At 47.3% G+C, this 20,873-nt stretch overlaps 1 protein-coding gene across 1 annotated transcript in view; it reads right to left on the bottom strand.

Moving 5' to 3' along the window:
• The window catches only part of ARHGAP32 (Rho GTPase activating protein 32), a 165,927-nt gene that overhangs the window by 99,725 nt on the left and 45,329 nt on the right, over positions 1-20,873 (bottom strand). The window contains exon 5 of the mRNA XM_074162520.1: positions 6,693-6,779. Within this exon, the coding sequence (XP_074018621.1) occupies positions 6,693-6,779 (87 nt within the window). The remainder of the gene's footprint in view (positions 1-6,692; positions 6,780-20,873) is intronic.

The raw sequence follows: 20,873 nt of genomic DNA, 5'->3' as shown, positions 1-20,873 counted from the left end.
CAGCCCTGCTCACCCAAGAAATGCTTAGGACAGAGGTTTCAACATTTGGGAACGTCTGGAAGGACAGGCTAAAAATATTCAATCCATAAAGGTCAGGTTTTAAGAAGTTTTTGGGGACTTAAAAATAACTCCCTGGTATCACAAGAGGGATTTTCAGGCACTTGCCGGCGTGTGAGGTACCCGGCTCTCATGGGAAAACCTGGGGTGGAGGTTCCATGTCTCCAGGCGGTTTGTTCCAGTTACCTTCGGGCAAGTGGTACCAAGTGTCAGAGACGAAGCAGAGAAAACAAGCTGGGGGAAAGGCCGTGACAGTGACCAGCATTTTAATGTGTTTTAAACCAGAGGAACTTTCCTGAGCCCATCTGAGCAGGGAAAGCTTTAGGACACAGGGAATTAGGTCCCTATACGCGGTCTGTAGAAAGCAGCTCGTGCTATGGAACCAGAGTGCACCCCTGCAGCAGAAAATTCCATGTTAGGAAAAGAGAAGCAGGTTCACACATATTCTGAAAACAGAGTTTGCTTTGGGTAGGATCCAGCTTGGACTCTCCACATAGATATATCCCATTAACAAAGAAGAGACCAGCTTTTCTCTCTTTTTTTTATATGTATATAAACCAAACACCAGTATATATGTGTGTATATAGATGTGTATATACATGTGTGTATGTGTGTATATAGATGTGTATATATGTGTGAATTTGGCCTTTAAAGTCATCTGTTTAAAGAACTGTAGCTTTTCCCAGGAGGAATGCGAGTAGCCCTCACTCAGTAACTCTTCTCTGGGTGTCTGAGCCTCAGTCACACAAGACAAAACTATTAATATATTAAAGGACAAGCCTTTAAGATATAAAAAAATCCTGCAAAAGGTCTCGGAATGTTTGACTCAAAAATCCTACTGCAAGCAATTTGTGGGTTTAGGATGGAGCAGCACAGCAGATAGAACCAAACCCCATACTTTTTTAAGTCTAAGACATTTGCTTCTGTGAAAATGTATTCCGCTCTCCCCTCCCCACAAACCACCCAGGATGGGGGAGTCCCGTCTGCTCTTCCCACTCGGATCTCATTTTTTCCTGGCATTCTCACCACTGCCCTTGAAGCACTTATTATTGCAACCACGCTTCCAGCCGTGGAACGGCGGATGGGGCTGCCTTCGGAGTTTTGCAAATACTGAAGATACGGAGCTCGAATCTCCTGCAAGGCAGAGCTGGGAGACACAAGCGGCACAGATTTGCGTAAATGCCTTCGTCTAGTACATCCGAGACCTTATTCTATCAATCAAAACGAAGCCGGCACAGACAGCGACGGATGCCTCCAACAAAAAACAGGAACGGGGCAAAGTACCGGGTGTCCTGTACGACAAAGCCACGGGGGCCAACCTACTGCCAGCACGGGGTCTGCAAAAACGAGGAGGAAAAGGGAGAAAACCCCATTCTTGGACCAGGAGAGCTTCCTGCTTTGGGAACAGCCGTGGAATTCTACCTAAGTTGCAGCAGAAAGAAGCTTCCTTTGCAGGACGTTGGCATTATCCCACGAAAAGCAGGAAGCGGAGACGGTCGCGTGGCTCCGCTCTGAGATCCCAACAGTCACTCGGTGTTTAAGGGTCTGTCATGAGATCCTGCCCTGAGATTTTTTTAAACATCACTCACGCTTGTGTGGTCTGACATTTCTGGTTTCTAGCGCCTGTCATTTCTGTTCCAACAACCCACCTGAGATAATGAAAACGAACAACAAAAGACACAAGAGATGGATAGAGTTTAAGGTCTCCCCCAGAACCAGCCTCTTGCTCTCTCCTTGCCATTCAAAAGTTCACCAAAAAATGATGTTTCAACTGTTGAAATGCTGCAAATCTCACGTTGTACTTACTGCTGCTTTTTATTTTTATTTTTCAGAACAAAAGCTTAGATTGGCCATTCTTACGTTGTAATATTTAAATACCTATGCAGGTAGTTGCTGGCTTAATGTCACGCAAACAAAGCCAAAATCCTTGAAAAGGTGAATTTTCTGCCTGCTTTACAACCCCACACCACACGCGGGATGGATTAGCCTATTTCAACCTTTTTGCAGGCTCTTACTTTTATTGATTTATTCCCAACACACGTAGTAACCCCTTTTAAATGGGTTGCAGACCCTGTAAATTCTTTGCGTGTCCCCGTGGAAGTCAGCGGGGGCTGCAGACCCGGTCGATGGACCCTCTCAGCCTCCGGCTCCGGCGTGAACTCCTAAAGGTTCAGCCGTTCTCCGTGGCCCTCTACGGACCGTGGTTATTGTTAAGGGTTTGCAATTCCTGAGTTTCAAAGGCTGACAGGGAACACTCCTCACACCACACCTTGCAGGATTTTTTTCTACACAAAAACCAGTCTCTACCATTCTTTACAGACGTTTTCCTCCCTGGCACAAAGGCAGGTGGGGTACTGTCTGCACTCTGGGAAAGCACAAACCCAAAGCATTATACCTTTTCCTGAAAATCTTTCCTCAGATTTCAAGCATTTGTAGGTTGTTTAAAAGTCTTATCCATCCATCCATCCATCCATCCATCCATCCATCCATCCCTCCCTCCCTCCCTGCCTCCCTCCATCTCTCCATCCATCCATCTCTTGATCCCTCCATCCATCTCTCCATCCATCCCTCCCTCTCTCCATCCCTCCCTCTCTCCATCCCTCCCTCTCTCCATCCCTCCCTCCCTCTCTCCATCCATCTCTCCATCCCTCCCTCCCTCTCTCCCTCCATCTCTCCATCCATCCCTCCCTCTCTCCATCCATCTCTCCATCCCTCCATCCATCCACCCCTTCCTTTATCACAGAAAGGGATTTTCTTTACATTTATTTTAATAACAGCAATCTTCCAACAGCAGCAACTGTACATGTCCTGAGAGCAATCCTCTAGAAATGGAAGTTAAACAGTGCAACCTTACTTGGGAAAAAGGGAAAATCCACCTACATTGTTCTAAAAAACCAACCCCCCCATCATCAGCTCTTTCCAATAAAATTTAAACCCTCACCTTTGTCATCTGCTAGTTTTCAAGTTTAGATTTGTTCAAAGAAATCAAGAGAAGAATCCTATCTTCCCACTTTTCAGAAACACTTGGCACAGCTCTCTCTGTATTCCCACTTCTTCTTAAGAGCCAATAAACTGGATTAATTTTTTGAGGTCTCCAAGTAGAAGAAAAGCTGAAGAGAGACCTAAATACCCCCCTCTGAACCTCACACAGAGCTTGTATTTCACGAGCTGACTTGCAGCAGAAACATGTCACAAATACAACTCCAAAAATGTGGGGTTTTTTTTCAAACCTTATCTGGGAAGGTTTTGCAAAATAGGCACCAAACAATAATTCTCTTTACACCACTAAAATTATACTTACAGCTGGGAAAGAGTGGGATAGAATTTCCTCGGTGTAAATGCCGAGCTGGAACCTGCCAAACACAGCTCAGGCTGAGCCGGGCGTTTTAAAAGTCTAACGTTCAAAAGCTCTGGTTTGTTGTCTGCTACGGGGTGAAATAACAAAATAAATGTCTTTTTATGGACCGCACAACACACAGACTGTATCCGGACGGGGCAGACCGGGCCGGGCACAGCAGTATAATGCATCCAACCCCAGAGCTGGGGTTTGAGGGGATTTCTCTAAGATCCGTAATCTAAAACTGCTTTTGCCACAAATCACAAACATCTTAAAGCTTTGAAATTTATGTGGGTTTAGCCTTAATTATCAGACTTTGTTTTCGCTGTGTCCATCTGAGGAACCATGGAGATATTTGCAAGCGGCTGAACCCCGACGCTCGTGGCACATCCAAAAGGTGAGCAAAGTGACATTTCTTTTATAGGCTTTTTTTTTTTTTCCTCCCTCCATCAATATTTTTGGCCTGATACAGACGCGTCCTGCCAAAATCTCTCATTCCACGAGCTGTTTCACACCTCCCATTCCATTCTAACGCGAAGCCAAATCCATCCAGACACCACTGGGACAGAATGGGATCTCTCCCCGGACGTCGGGAGAGGCCAGGCGATGGCAGGGGTGAAGCATCTCCCCGGCAGAAAAGCTGCTCAGCTCTGCAGCTCCTTCCGTGCCTGTCCCTTCACCCAATCCAGACGCCACCAGTTTCTCAGCTTTGTAAGAAGAGACACAGACAAACACGCGAGAGGTGAATCACAGACTTGGGGCGGGGAGAAATTCTAGATAGCCAGAAGGACTACTTAAAAAAAGAAAAAAAAAAAATAGAATAAAAGGAAAAGGTGAGTGGTTCTATGCCCATCCTTTAAAGTCATGAGGCCAAGAGGCAGGGGTCGGTCTCTTCTCCCAAGTCACAGGTGATGGGATAAGAGGAAATGGCCTCAAGTTGCACCAGGGGAGGTTCAGGTTGGATATTAAGAAAAATTTTTACACTGAAAAGGTTATTAAGCCTTGGAATGGGCTGCCCAGGGAAGCGGTTGAGGCACCATCCCTGGAGGTATTTAAAAGACAGGTTGACACAGTGCTCAGAGACATGGTTTAGTGATGGTTTTTGTCAGTGTTGGGTTGATGGTTGGACTAGATGATCTGAAAGGTCCCTTCCAACCCGGGAAATTCTATGATTCCATGATTCTAGTAATACTGAAAAAGAAGGTCACGGAAGTTCTCAGCAGCTGGGCATGGTTCAAGCCTCTGGATCTGTTGGACTTCAGCTCAGTTAAGTCTTGATGTAGCATCATCCTTAGCCAAGGCACAGAATTCCCCAGGTTGTCCCCATCTCTGCTCTCTATTCTCAGAAACGTCCCTGCAAAGCATCCCAGAGTCTGACAAGTGTCAGACAAGCTGCTGGGCTCCCCTCCATCACTGCCCCATCACTGTCTCACACGCTCCACACCAGCTCTTTGCTGCTCCGGGGCTTGCTCCTGCACAAATGTGTTCTGCAGGGTTTAAGGACACGGTTATACCTGAAGATGTGCCATCAGTAAGGCAGGGTAGAAAGATCAGAAGTGGTATGGTTTGGGGTTGGAGAAAAACTGTTCTATAAAGTGCTGTCATGCTCTAGAGGCTCACCTGAAACAGTCAGGAAATAATACAAAGTTTATCTCTGTGTTAAGCACTGCGGATGCAGTCCCAAATGTGAGGACTCACAAAACATACAGAAATTCCAATTTCCTTAAGTGCCCTGAAAAATCTCATTCTCAGTCACTGTACTGCTCTTGGACACAGACATGTGCCCACCGTTAAATCTTGCAGTGCTGCTCGTTAGCTTGGACTGCTTTTCTGAAAAGTGGCTATTTTGGATGAATCTGGCTCCAGCTGGGTTAGAACAGCACTAGCAAAATACCCAAACACAGGCAGTTTTGAGAGATGTTCCCTTCCAGCCTCTCTTCCCCCTCCCAAGAGCACTATATATCCTGTAGCGACAGGACAAGGGGCAATGGTTTTAAATTGGAAGAGGGGAGATTTAGATTAGATATTAGGAGGAAATTCTTTCCTGTGAGGGTGGTGAAGCACTGGAACAGGTTGCCCAGAGAAGCTGTGGATGCCCCATCCCTGGAAGTGTTTAAGGCCAGGCTGGATGGGGCTTGGAGCAACCTGCTCTAGTGGAGGTGTCCCTGCCCAGGGCAGGGGGGTTGGAACTCAATGATCTTTAAGGTTCCTTCCAACTCTAACCATTCTATATATTTACATGTATGTCCATGTGTGTACTGGCACCGTAAGAGCTGACAACAGAGGAATTATTTGCTCCACGTCCAAAGCAGAGCAGGATGCGCTGCTCCTCGGCTCTCTCAGGACACCCCACACCAGCGCACACGGAGCTAGGGCAGAAGTTCACCACAAATTCACATTTCTGTGTGCACTAACACCACTATGACAGCTCGATCCCACAGCAAGTACTTCCCTGCTCCACACAGTTCAGACGTAGGTAACACCGGTGCGTCTGTGCCGTACGCTTCCTTTTAGTGCCTGGGAAACGTCAGCAGAATCACATAAAGAGCTTTAAAAAGAGGGACAGACCCCAAGGTGACTCCCATTAACACTCAGCATGAACTGGTAAGATGGATGCTCACGAAGTGCCGAGATGGATCATGGAAAGAACTGCTGTGCTGAGACCAGAAAGATGACCACACGCAGGTCACTCTGAATTTGTCAATGCTGTATGTCTCCCATGAACAACCATTTCATTCAGCATATTAAAATACGATAACCCATCACGTAGCATCTTACAAAGCCACTATCCTGTAATTAGCAGACGGGGAATCTGTGGTACGAAGCATTTTGATGCCACGGTAGAGAGAGAGAATTCCGTTCCAGATGTCAGAGACATAACTGGGGAGAGATGAGGAATCCCCACCTCCTGGCTGCCAGCAGCACAGCACGTCTGGGTTCTCCCTGGTGTACCTGCCCTGTCTGTCTGGCGTGTCCGTGTGTCTGTGTGTGCTCCCCCGCCGCTGCCAGGCATAGGTACACGCAGCCTGAACACGCTCCTGTCTCCAGGCTAATCGCTGTGCAGCTCTGCACAAACCGTACCAAGGATTATTTGCTCAACAGACTCCTTTTTCTCCCCTCGACGCCGCTTGTCTTAAAATTGCGGTGCCCCAGAGAGCATCATCTGGAGGACTGAGATATTGAAGATGTGGCAAAAACCTCCTCGCGCCGCAGAAAAGTGTCACATCAAAATATCACGAGGTTGTGTCGCCGAACGTAACGCGATACAGGCTGGAAAACGAGTAAACACGGGATTTACCTGACAGGAGATCTGTACAAGGTAGACCAGTTCCTTGGATTCGCAGCCGTTTCTCGTTACTTCATTCTGTTCCTCCGGGAGCGAAAGCTACGCCGAGGGGAGGGGGGGAGAGAGAGGAGAGAGAAAGAGCAGGTCAGTGAGCAGGGATAAACCAGGCATGTAATAAGGCATGAAACACAACATCCACAGCGACTTGCTCCAAGACACGCTGAGTCTCGGGGAATGGGCTCTCCGGAGCCGTCAGAGGGAAAATACTCAGCATTCCCGGCTCGTACAGACCCTCGGATGCCATTGGGTTTTGGCACCTCACCTGACAGTTTAAAAATAAAAATATGGTTCAAAAATAAAACTATCACAGGAAGGGAAACGGTTCAAGCCAGGGATTAAACCTCTAGCTTAGAAGTCTGTAAAATTAATTGTTCACTTAAAATATCTCTATAAATACTCATGTACCAGATAACAGCGATACCTCCCCTCCCCCATTTCATTCATTTTTTATTTTTTATATTTAGGCAGACAGATAATAAAACAGATCTCCTCATTTCAGTGTTGTCAAGCAATTTACCACAACAGAGAGCTTTATGGCACCATTCATCACATCCAGAGGCATTAAACACATCAGGATGTGCTATTTTTCAGAGCAGGGAGGGGAGATTTAACCGCGTCATCCCTATACATGGACCGAGAGCCTTGACTAGTCCTGCTACTAGTCCTGCTACTAGTCCTGCTACTAGTCCTGCTGCTCCCGCTGGTCTCAATCTCTCATTGCTCTCTCTGCTCCTGGTATAAAGGACATTAAATTGCCCGGGGAAAGCACCCGCCAGGGGAGTTCCTCGCTCCCTTTTTTCAGCAAAAACGACGCCGGCTTAAAAATAGAAAGCGCTGAAGAGTAGCCCAGGCCTTTTTACACAAAGGGCTTTCGGAACGACACAATCTCTCTTGGAAAACGTGGACATAAAAATTTAATTCTGTAACAAAATCACATATGGCTAAGATAAAAAAAAAGACCACCACCAAGTGAAAGCGGAAAGAATCGGAAGAGTGAGGAGAAAAATCACAAATTGCTGTGTTTTCCTGAATTTCAGAGAAAGTCAGAATCACATGGTTAGAGGCATCTCCTGAGAAAAAGGGAGATAAAAGGCAAAATTCGCTCACATCTAAATGACCCCTGATACCCAGAGTGAATTTAACTTTGCATTTTGTATCTCTCCTCTCTGTAAGGAAGTCACAGCACACACAAATTCAGCATCTTCCTTCACCAGACGTGACCTCCTGAACGCTCGTGTCTGTCCTGATGGCTGTGTAACGCATTGCACATCACGTCAAAGATTTCTGGACCAAAGAAAGTCTTTGCCTTTCATAATTTATTATATTTTTACAGCATTAAATGTATTTACAGGAAGAGAAAGCACATGCAAACAGAACTTTCTCCTGCTCTGCGACAGTCCGGTTTGATGAGCAAATACAAATTTTCCATCAAAGGATTTGTATTAGAAATCAAGTTTGCGCTTTCAGGCTTCACTGTTCCCTAACAGCGTGGAGCAGCTACGGAATTGTCCCGACCTGGGGACATCCCCGAGCCTTTCGCTGAGGCTGTTCCTCACGTAACAGAAGGAGAAGAAAAGTCTTAAAACTCCGAGCAAGCCTGTGAAGAGGAAATCCACTCGGTGTCCCCTCCATTTGGACACTACCGTCACTCCACCATAAATCACAGAATCACAGAATCTTCTAGGTTGGAAGGGACCTTCAAGATCATCTTGTCCAACCATCAACCTAACTGACAAACACCCACAAAACAACAAAATGCAATGCCATCACTAAACCATGTCTCCCAGCACCACGTCAACCTGTCTTTTGAACACTTCCAGGGATGGTACCTCAACCACCTCCCTGGGCAGCCCATTCCAATGGCTGATAACCCTTTCTTTCCTAATATCCAACCTGAACCTCCCCTGGCGCAACTTGAGGCCATTTCCTCTAGTCCTGTCGCCCGTGACTTGGGAGAAGAGACCGACCCCCCCTGGCTACACCCTCCTTTCAGGGAGTTGTAGAGAGCGATGGGGTCTCCCCTCAGCCTCCTTTTCTCCAGGCTGAACACCCCCAGGTCCCTCAGCCACTCCTCACAAGACTTGCTCTCCAGACCCCTCACCAGCCTTGTTGCTCTTCTCTGGACACGCTCCAGCACCTCGATGTCTTTTTTGTGGTAGGGGGCCCAAAACTGGACACAGTACTCGAGGTGGGGCCTCACCAGTGCCCAGTACAGGAGGACGATCACCTCCCGAGTCCTACTCGCCACACTGTTCCTGATACAGGCCAGGATGCTGTTAGCCTTCTTGGCCACCTGGGCACACTGCTGGCTCATCTTCAGCCGCTTGTCAATTAGAAGCCCCAGGTCTCTTTCTTCCAGGCAGCTCCAGCCACATTTCCCCAAGCCTGTAGCAATGCACGGGGTTGGTGTGGCCCAAGCGCAGAACCTGGCACTTGCCCTTGTTGAAACTCATACCATTGATGTTGGCCCCATGATCCAATCTCTCTCTCTGTAGAGCTTCCCTATCCTCCTGGGAATCAACACTCCTGCTTAACTTGGTCCATTAAGAATATCGGTGCTGAAGGAACGGCTGCAGGATCCACTTGACTCCGGCAGCTCCGCGTGCCTGGAAGGTGAAAACCCCAGCGCACAAACGCTGTAGCTCCCTAAACGCGTTCAAGACCGGATTCTGTGTAACACAACGTGGGGTAGAGAAAGGTACAGGTCAAGTTAAGACAAAGGCTGAATCGCATCCCCGTCCCCCTTACACCCACACCAGTAACTCACACCAGTCTGGGCTCCAGTGGAGCCGAGTCCGTACACGCGCTCTCCAGAAACAGGGAGTGAACCCTCCGCAGGCGTGAGGTCCGTGTGTGCGGGATGAGTAAGTTCCAGCAAACTTTTCCCTGGAAAGAGCACACCTACCCGAGGATTAACCTTCTGATCTAACTCCAGCCGTTTTACACCCACGGAGTTAGCTTCCCCTGCCATGATTCTGCAGGGCCCCATGGAGACAAACTCACCGTAGTGAGAAGGGACAGGTTAAAGCCACTGTGTTGCCCTACGTACACACAACTGGCCCATTTCAGAGCAGCTGTAAAAGCCAACGGAATGACTGTTCCTCGTGCCCGCTGAGAGACGGAGCAGAATTGTACACACAGGGAAATCTGTTAGTTTTCTCCTCTAACGCAACTGTCCTCGCAGCAAAACACCCTGGAAGATGAATATTCGCTTATGTTCCCCGTTCCCCGTCATTTTTTATTGGCTCTGTTAATAGACACGCATTAACGCTCGTCCAAAAATCACGGGTGTTGTGATGTTTAAAAGCCCCTTCTCCTGCAGCATCCCTTATAATTGAAACCCAGGGAGCACAAAGCAAAGGCCTCTCCTGACCTTAGTGGACTCGGAACGTGACCCACGGGCAGAATTTGCTTGACTCCAAATTGGGAAATTGATTTTCATCTTCTTAAAGGACAGACCAAAGACAAGAGGGTCTTGACGATACCCCGTAAGAGTTTCAATGTGTATCATCTGAGAAAGCTGAAATAATTTGTAACTCGTATTTACGGTAACTGATCAAAGCGTTAAACAGCATATTCATAGCCAGGGCTTGGGAGATAACCTGAAATGTTCATTTTTCACATTCAAAACAGCTGTCAAACTTCCTGAACCTGATAAACAACTATGATGCATTAGGTTTTGTTGGGTTCATTTATTACTGGAATATATGTGCTTATATACACTACTAGCACAAGTAGATGCAACTGACTTCATAAATTAGGTTTATGGTATCCTAACCTTTCCAGGGGTGGCACTTTATGATACACAGAGAAAGCCTTAAAGACGGTGCTACGAACACACACGCTGTGTGTGTGGATAACCCTGAGCGCTGGGAATGGTACGTCAAGGTATCCTTCAAATTTGACTTTACCCAGCTAGAGGCACGTTTGTGAGTCTCCGCTCTGCCTTGGTATCTTGAAAGACAAAATTAAGCTACACACCTGGCTCATACACAATTTTGCCCGGTTGTGCTTGCTAGCCAAGACCCCACTGATCATATATACAGGCAGGAGTAGCTTAAAAATGTTTCTAGTTCCTGGTCTCCCCACCGCCGGAGACAAAGCAGCTCATCTCCATAAGCTCACGGATAAAGAGAGTGATTACGGGAGGCTCCTGCAGAGGATAATTTCTTGGAGACTCCTCTCGTAGAGACAAATAGCAACAAACAAACAGGGGGGTAAGTAACCTGTGACATGGAACACTCACAAGTCAGCAGTCGCACGGGGTACGATTCTGTGCGTGTGCATTTGCCTCCCCGGGCAGGGGTTAATTAACAAAACACACGCTCTCATCGCTCCTCTCCAGGGTGACTCTGGAAGCTCCCAGCCGCTCGCCCTCCAAGAATAATCCTGGCCTCGAACTCTGGCAGATGGGTGCTGGCAGCAAAGCAGCAGGCGTTTCAAAGGCTCCTTCGTTGGTCTGGAGCTCCACAATGCCGAGCCCGCGGTGACAGACCCTGCCTGGAAGGCGCTGGGGCCCTGCCACGTCCCCGCACGGGGACCCGAAAGGCAAGGGCCAGTGACCGCGGGGAGGGCTTTGATGAGAGCAGAGGCAGCTTCAAAGTGGCCCCGTTCCACGGGCGTTTCACTTGTCAGCGTGACCACAGGCAGGAAAATAATGAAAAATAAGAGTTTCTGAGATTCATACCCCTTTATGCTAGATGTGCTCCTCTTACAAACTTGAAATAAAAATCATTTCAAGGAAAAGCACTACACAAATCTGTTGCCAGGACTAGGATTGTTGGCTACTAAAGTGCCAGATCCTCACCAGGGAAGAGCTGGCTTGGCTTTGCAAGGTCCATGGGGCTGTGTCCGCTCCTCCTGACCACGTCCCTGATCCCCAGATCTCAAACTAAGCTCAGTTAGTTCCCTTGGCCTTTAATTCCCTTGTTTCCCTAGTTTGCCGAGTGATGCTACTCCATCAACCAGCTCGCCCAGAGAAAGGCTCGTTTGTGTAAAGCTTGTGGAGCATAGATCTGATCTGTCCATCAAACTTCCTTATTTCAACTTCTGCTTCATAAAGCCGCGAACACTCGCTCTTACTCTTGCTCGCACGCTCGTATCATGGTTGGACTAGATGATCTTAAAGGTCCCTTCCGACCCAGGTGATTCTATGATTCCATCTCAACACGTGAGGAACACGGAGCCGCACACGGAACAGCACACACGGAAAGAGGAGGGTACCAGAGCTTCGGCAAAGCTATTCTGCGTGTTTGATCATGACCTTCCCTCGCTTCCGATGACATAACTCATTTTGCATAGAGTTGTTCTCTAAAGCAGCTAAAAAAAATGTAAAAAACTAAGAAAAAAAAAACCCAACAGAAAATAAAAGGGAAATAAACCCCCAAATCCCACCCCCCTCAATGGAATTAGAGTCAAGGTTAGAATTTAATGAGAAAGGCATTAAATAATTAGATGATAATTAGAGAATTAAAATTATAGGCTAGGAAAAAATGCTTGATTCCTTCTCCCTTCAAATCTTCCCCCTATCTGTTTCCAGACAGAAGGAGCAGAATCTTTCCTCCCAAATGCCAAACCTGTCTGTGTTACCTGTGCTTGAGGTAAACCAGTCCCCTAGAAACCATCTCAGGCCAGAGGTGTGGAGACCTGGGACGTACCCTGGGCAGATCCCTCTAGAGAGCAGCAAAGGCCTGTGGAATAACTCTTACGAACTCTCGGAGTTCATTCAATATCAATATTCCACGTAACATCTCCCAAGCCCATATCTAAATTCCTCTGAAAACGGTCCCCTGCTTGGGACCCAATGGCTACAGGTCCTGCCCAGGATCTGGTTCGATCTGCACATGTGAGATGCAACACGGTCACTATCACCATAAAACCTGCTGTGAAGCAATGGACACGTTGCACCGACCTGTGCAGAATGTAACGCAAATGCACATTCTCATCACGTGAAAAATGCATTTCACAGCAAATCAAAGTAATTAAGTAAGAGAAGGCTCCGGGAAGACCTTAGAGCCCCTTCCAGTCCCTCAAGGGGCTCCAGGAAAGCTGCGGAGGGACTCTGGATCAGGGAGGGGAGCCATAGGAGGAGGGGGAAGGGTTTGACACTGAAAGAGGGGAGATTGAGGTGAGATGTGGGGAAGAACTTCTTTGCTGTGAGGGTGGTGAGAGCCTGGCCCAGGTTGCCCAGAGAAGCTGTGGCTGCCCCATCCCTGGAGGGGTTCAAGGCCAGGTTGGAGGGGGCTTTGAGCAACCTGGTCTGGTGGGAGGTGTCCCTGCCCAGGGCAGGGAGGGGGAATGAGATAACCTTTAAGGTCCCTTCCAACCCAAACCATTGCATGATTCTATGATAATATTGACATGTTTAGAAGTTTGCTATAAACACTGTAGGCCTCATTAGAAGACCTGCCCCTTTATGCCACAACCTGTCCATCCCACCAGCGGCTGGCAGCAGAGTGGTCCAGGCAGGAGGAGGGGGTCACGGGTGACTGGAGCTCCCCAGCACGGCGGGATGCGCTGGGGCAGGTGGCCATGAATCCGCCTCCCGGGCAAGCAGGAGCCTCAGCAGGTTTCACCTCAAACATCACGCACATCTGTAGACATCTCAAGCAGAGAGGAGAGGGCGAGAACGCTGAAGAGGCGTCTTTCGCCAGGAGTTTGAAGTCAGTGGAAAGGCTGATGCTTTTCCTGGCAGGGGATGTGTCATTGTTCCAAGGAAACCTGGTGATCTTTTCCCGTTTTTCCAAGATGGAATTTAAGTTTAACTCCCTGGTGACCGCAGCCAGACACACACAACCGACGTTTCTGCTGCTCAAACTCAGCCGCAGCAAAAGCTCATTAAGTTTCCAAACCACTATTAAATCAGATAATTTTTTCTGACAGTATTAGTAGGAACGGACTTTTTTTTTATTATTTCTCTTTCTAAACCACCACACTTCTCATGTCTCCTTCATGTCTGTCCTCTCGCTAATTTACGATGTTTGTGCAATTTAGCAAATCAGACGAGGGAAAAACCACAGGACAAATGCCACCTTTATGCATCGCTTTGGAATGTATGTATTGGGTGAAAAGTATGTCTGATGGCCAAGAGCAAGAAATATGAGGCTAATTTTCCTGTGAAATATTGCTATGTTTTATTAAAAAAAGAAAAATCCTAGGGCCCAAATAATCCTTAGGACAAATCTTGAAGAAATTAAAAGCCTTAGCACTGATCAAACTCAGAGATGCAGACTCATTATAAGAAAAAGCTTTTATTACCTCTCCCGGCTCCAGTCTGCTAATAGACAATACTTCCACTATCTCCCAAATTACCCTGGCGATTCAAAGTCCACTTCATCTTCATTTACCCGAGTCCATTACTTACATCGCTTTGTCTTGTAACGGAGCACCTTCAAGACCTGTTTTTTGATATATTTGAAGCTATTATTTTATTATATTCGAAATTTTAGGTTGGCAAATCCGTTTTACACAGGGAAATATTTTCTAAGTAATTATTCTGACAGCATAAATGTATTTATCTGGCCTTTTTTTCCTCTCTCCATATTTATCTTGCTAAATGTGCTAATTATCCTCCCACACCGTTCCCCATTTTTCTCCTGCTTTTGCCTTTTTACACCGAACTGTGGCTTCAGAGCAGGAAAAGAACATTTCCGACAGAGCGGCTTCTTTACCCAGGCATAAACATCCTGAAGTAATGATGAAAGTAAAGACAAGAAAGACGTTTTTAAAGAATATTTTTCCTTCCATTTCTTCACTGCTATTTGAAATCATCCCTTTGAAATCTCAAAAGTGGTGTCTAAGAGCAGCAAAAAAAGAAAAAAATCAAAAAAAATCAGAGGTCAATATGAAGAAAAAAGCAAATGCATCTTCTGTAACACAGCAGAGATCGTGACAAAATCACTGGCTGCACGGAGCACAGAATATTGTGCATTATCCCCAGAGCAATCGATGAACCCAGTGGGCCACTGGAATCAGTGCCGGGGCGAGAGGCATCCCAGCACCGTGTTTCCAGAATCACAGAATGATATGGGGTTGGAAGGGACCTCTGGAGATCATCCAGTCCAACCCCCTGCCAGAGCAGGTCCACCCAGAGCAGGTCCCACAGGAACGTGCACAGGCGGGGTTTGAATGTCTCCAGAGAAGGAGACTCCACCACCTCTCTGGGCAGCCTCTGCCAGGGCTCTGCCACCCTCACAGCAAAGAAGTTCCTCCTCATGTTTAGGTGGAACTTCCTACCTTCAAGTTTGTGCCCATTTCCTCTTTTCCTGTCACTGGGCACCACTGAAAAAAGACTGGCCCCATCCTCCTGACACCCACCCTTTCAGTATTTATAGGCGTTGATCAGATCCCCCCTCAGCCTTCTCTTCTCCAGACTAAAAAGACCCAAGTCCCTCAGCCTTTCCTCAGCAGAGAGATCCTCCAGGCCCCTCATCATCTTTGTAGCCCTCTGCTGTACCCTCTCCAGCAGTTCCCTGTCCTTCTGGAACTGGGGTGCCCAGAACTGGACCCAGTGCTCCGGATGGGGGCTCCCCAGGGCAGAGCAGAGAGGGAGGATGACCTCCCTCCACCTGCTGGCCACTCTCTTCTTGATGTACCCTAGGATGCTATTGGCCTTCTTGGCCACAAGGGCACATTGCTGGCTCATGGTCATCCTCTTGTCCACCAGGACTCCCAAGTCTTTCTCTTCAGAGCTGCTCTCCAGCAGGTCACCCCCAACCTGTCCTGGTGCAGGGGGTTATTCCTCCCCAGGTGCAGCACCCTGCACTTGCCCTTGTTGAACTTCATGAGGTTTCTCTCCAGGGCAGTGGGATTTTCCTGGCAGTTTTGCAAAGTGTGTATGATCCAACTGTGGAGAAGCATTGCAAGGATTCATCCCAGCCACAGGGATTTGCCAGTATCGGCTCTGAGGGTCACAGATGATTACTGGGATGTCGAAATTAAACTCAAACGCAGCTTTCCAGCGAAAAAGCTAAATGTTCCCATGAAGATATCCTGGTTTTTCTCCATGGAGCAAGCAGAGCACAACAGAAAACATCACAGAAACATGTAAGGAGGATAATAGCGATAGAGGCGAAATTAAACGCTGGCTTAAATTCTCTTCCCAGCAGACACAAGTTCCCATCAAATGGCAGGTGTACTCAGAAGGCCAAATTTTATGCAAGTGCAAGCACTAAGTAAATTGTAAAGGTTGTGGGATGAGTGTTTTGCCTGTGGTTACTGCCAGACCTATTTTAAGCTTGCAAATCACATGAGACTGTTTTTTCCTATGGAAGTATGATTATTCAGCAGTCAGCATCCCTTCCACGGAGCTTCACCTTCAAGACTAATAAATCCTACCATCGTTTATAAACACGCACAGCCAGAGAAAAGGGCAGATCCTGGCTCCACAGCAGGATCCTTGAGGTGCTTTAATCATACTGGATGCAATAACAGTTCCATATGTGCCTTATAGGCACGAGATCAGGTCTCCTTCGGGTTATTTTGTTATTTTGTTTTGAATCCAAGCTTCCAATGAGGTCATGCACATGTGCTGCGCGTCTCGGTACTTCTGAGAGAGGCTGGAGCAGCCGTGACCCTCCTCGAGCTCCTTCACAAACCAAAACTACGGTGGAGGAGAACTTTAAAGAGGGAGGAGAGTCTGCTGGGCACCCACGCTGACCAGAACAGGTGAGAAACAGAGCTCCTGCGGCGACTACCTGCTGAGACTTTTAAAATACACGTCCACCTGAGAACGATGCTTTTGTTTTCTGGGTGGTGAACACCTCCTCGGGTTCCAACACGCTGCTCACGCGGTGCTTGTGTATCCGCAGGTCCAGAAGCATCCCCTCTGCCAGCTTATGTATACGCTGCTGGAGTTTGTTTTCATTCTTAAGGCAAGTATATTTGATTCCTAAGCTTGTTGAGACACAAAATCTCAGAGAGTTGTATCAGAGAGACTTCTCCCAGATTTTCCTGCATTAAGTTGCAAAGGTTTTCTCATGTGGTCTCACCCTTTTATTTCCTCTAAATGTGTAAGAAGGTCAATCCTCATAAGCAATGAAATATTCATAAAACCTTCTTAGACGCTGCCATTCGGGACTCCATTAGGCAAAAACAACTTCTCGGGGTCTGAAAACAGAATGTTTTCCTGAAGTTAAAATATCTGACGTTATTAAAAACCAACTAAGGAGCACCCCCTCCGTGAGGCTGCGTGCAGAGCTGTGCCTCGGGCGCTCCACGACATAACATCCCGCAACGCTCCGTAAGCTCAACTTGCCACCTGCGGGGTTTCTGGGTGGAATTTGGTGGAATTTAGTTTGTCTTTTGCCTTTAAAGCTCTGTCTGGAGTTGATCGTTAGGAAACTTCCTCACTCCGTGCATTCCAGGCTGTAGAAACAATGGCCATCAGAGAAAGTAGACCTAATATATTATTAGAGAGAGAAGTTTTTACATGAAAGCCTCTAGGCTGCAAACTGCTTTTCACTTGAGTTGGGTGAAAGCTGGATTTTCCGGCAGCATCTCTCTCTCTCACTTGTAATGCAGTCTGGGAAGACGTGGGAGAAATGCAGAACCACTATCAGATTTGCTTCACAGATTTCTTTCCTGCATGGTTTGCTGCTTCCGTGATGGCCTCGTTTTCTTCTCCTTTTCTCATGGGGGAAACTACTTGCAGCCCCTGGGGTTTCAGCAGACACCAAAGGAACACGACACTAAGCCGTGGCTCTCAAAGAAACTGGTGTCTGCCGTGGACACGTGGTGGCTGGACTTTCGCCAGACATACAACGGGGTAATGAGTTACACATGGTGACATGGAAAGTCCCTGCGTTGAGTAACCGGCCGCAGCTGGGGAATCACTGCCAGAGCCTGACTCAGGGTACGGATGGGTGCAGGCAATCGTGTTCCTGCTGCAAACTCATCCTTAGGACAGCTAATTAGGCCATACCCAATTAACAAGGCTGCAGCAGCCCCGATGCACAGGAGTAAACATGCATGTACTCCGCCGCATAGACATGTGCTTCAGCGATTAAGAACTAGAAGATAAATGAACAGAATCTCTTACTGCCTCCACCTACTCCTCCTGACCACCACGAGACACACCGTGGGATAAAACACAAAGGGAAAAAGCAGTTTATCTGGCACACCTATGATGGAAATCAAAGCCACAGCTATTGCAAAGAGAGCCTGTAGGGTCAGCCCAGCCCCAGAGCCACGACCGCATCTGGTTTCGGTAAATACAGAGCCTCTATTATGGCGCGGTGTTGATTAAATGCTTGTTTTCTTGTTCGGAGCCAACAGGGCATTCCACGTGGACAGGCAGAGGAGGATGTGCGATGTCTTGCCCCACAGCCTCAGTATTTTCCCAAAGCACGAAGCGCTGACACCCCGACCCAGTGTATGTGGGGGAAAGCACCAGTGGCATCGCCTGTGCCCCCACGGGGCTCACAGGGGAAGGAACGAAAGCAGCACGTGGAGTGTGGGCCAAAGGGAATGAAAATAACCTTGAGGCGCACAAATTATCTCTTTCAAATTCATTTTCCTTAAAACAGTATGGCATAAATGAAACATTTCCTTAATAGAAGCAACCGCAAGGATGTGTTAAACGACTAAGGGCATAGATTCCCATTAATATCACACCGCTGACAAAACAGAGTCACAATCACTGCGGCAGTTCCAGGCGCAGGTGCCTCCAGGCACAACAAGCAGAGGGGTTTGAGATGCTCTTGATGTAAAAGAGTTTGAACACGTATCGGAGCGTCTTTACGGAAAGTGCCTTTTAGAGCACATCACACAAACAGCATTTCTGGGCCAGGCAGAGGATATTGAACTTCTTTTTCTTGTTTCAAACTTCAGAGATTTGACTCTTAAACTGCACAGAACTTGGAAGGAGTCTGTCCCCTAGATCTCCAGGGCATATCGAGTTGTTCCCTATGAATTCAGAGCTTCTAAAATGTGAAAGATAAAAAAAGAAAGGAAAAAAAAAAAAAACCCAAACAGAAAAGCCAGCTATGCACAGAAGCGTGTTGTAAGGAATCAGTGTGAGGAAAAAAAAAAGCCACAAGTCAAACAAACAGACTCCAAATAATTAATTCAAATCTCCCAGCTGCTGAGCTCTGTGTGCGAGAAGCACTGCCACGCAAACTGTGCTGTATTTTGAAAGCAGCGAGTCCAAACAGCCCTCCTTACCCTGACCGCGCCGCCAAACACACAAATAAAAGACAAACGAGCTCTCAGTTTCTTCGGCTTACAGCAAATATTAAGGTCAGGTTTTTGAGAAAGGCGAGTACTGTATCACCACTCACCAAAAACTCAAATGAAGGGCATCACCCAGCCTGACAACTAACAGAGGGGAAAAACAACCTATGTGAAGAGATTCCCTTTATTCCCATATGCAAATCTGGGTGCAAGGGATAAAAGGCTTAGTGGGCCACATGAAAAGTAAGGAGCAAAGATCCGCAGGAAATAGGAAGTGGTTTAAGTCCAACTCCCCAACACAAAAGATGAGGAGAGCTGAGCCAGCACAAAGGAAGACCTTACGACACCTCCTACAAGCTTACGGTGACTCCCAAACGAAGGAGCGATGGTACTTCCCATCGTTATTGTACAGGGAGCTCGTGGATGCTTTGCACTGATTTGCCCTGCTTACGGAGAGCTTGGAACAGGAGCTGCCCGCGGCAGGAATTTCAGAGGTGGCACGTGGACAAAGTCATTCCTAGAAAGCCCAGATGCTGACTTTGTCCGGTTAATAATTTACTGGCTATGAATGAAAAAAAATGCATGTAACCTTGTAAAATTTATGTCTGCTGTATATTTTTCTCTGGTTCCTGTCAGCGTGGCATCTGAGTATTATGTGCCCCTGCACCTGATTAAAGATTGATCCAAATCTACGTTTCACATACGTACACGTATCTGCATCAAAAGGAAACACATAATAAAGTCTTACAGAATGACCCAGATGAAAGTTCAGAGCCATTACGCATGCTCTTTATCCACAGATATTACTTTCTATTCCAAGGATTATTTTTAAAGATGATCAAGATTTTTTAAAAAGATCAACGAAAAGGAAATAAATTATAAAACCTTCTCATTTTAAAAAGAAACCTTTGCTAAACCTAACCCTGATAACAAAGGAACTGTTCTAGGCATTATTAGCAACAGTTTGGAACACATCTAGCACCACAAAATGCAATACACTCCTTTTTTTACTGGCCCCCTCATTTCTCCCATTAGTGGAAGATGCAGCAGGAGTTTATAAACGTGTATCTGAACAGCCATGGTGGTAGGAAACCACCACTGGGGTGTTCCCCAGCCCCACTCCCAGTTAATCCCTTATGCTCCATCAATATGCCTTCCAGACTGACTTCCCCAGCGCAAAAAAATCTCTCAAAAGGCCACGGGTTAATCTCCGGAGGGAGAGCCACGGTCTGCACTACCCTCAGCTTTAAAATCTGTAAGGTAAGGCTGTCTACACAGAAATGCAATAAACTCCCCCTTTAAAGCCATCGTTCTGCAAAGAAAACCCTGCCTGGTAAACAGGGATCTGATGCATCCTTCAGCGACACATTAGCATTTGGTGCCATCCCTAAGGCATTCCTCCAGCTGTTTTTATTTTAGCCGCCTTCTTACATCGTAAACAAAAAGGATCTGATACCAAGCACCAAGGATCTCTGGAAGGCTGTGTGCTACTTACCCCTGCTACAATGATCTATTCTTTCCATGGACGGGATCCCTAGCCAAGGCCTAACGGTTCCAGGTCCCTCCGGAGCTTCCCAGCAGCTAATTGAAAAAACCTTCCAGGCATCAGCTCCGAAACGCCAAAACTCCAAGCTCGCAAAATCAAATTAAACTCCCCACGTTGGCTCCGCTCGCTCTCCCCTCTTCCTGCTGCCGCTGCTGCTTCTTCGGATGAACGTGCCTATGAATAGCATTTAGGATCTGCCTCCATAGCCCCGCTCGCCGCTTCCACGCTGCCCATTTCATGCTCAATTTGCGCTGCAGAGAAATCCGTGGTGTTCCTTTCTCTCTCGCGCGCTCTCTCATTGGAAAGGTCCCGCAAGACAAGCCGTGGAGTTTAACAAGAGCCAAGAGAAACAGGGAGGGAGGGAATGCATGCAGGGATTGTGTTCAGGCGCGGCGCAGAACTCGGCTGCTCCAGCT

The sequence above is a fragment of the Numenius arquata genome, chromosome 22 (assembly GCF_964106895.1).
Source record: "Numenius arquata chromosome 22, bNumArq3.hap1.1, whole genome shotgun sequence".
Taxonomy (NCBI): Eukaryota; Metazoa; Chordata; class Aves; order Charadriiformes; family Scolopacidae; genus Numenius; species Numenius arquata.
Note: the sequence above shows the minus strand (reverse complement) of the source record. Positions and strands in the feature narration are given on the sequence as shown.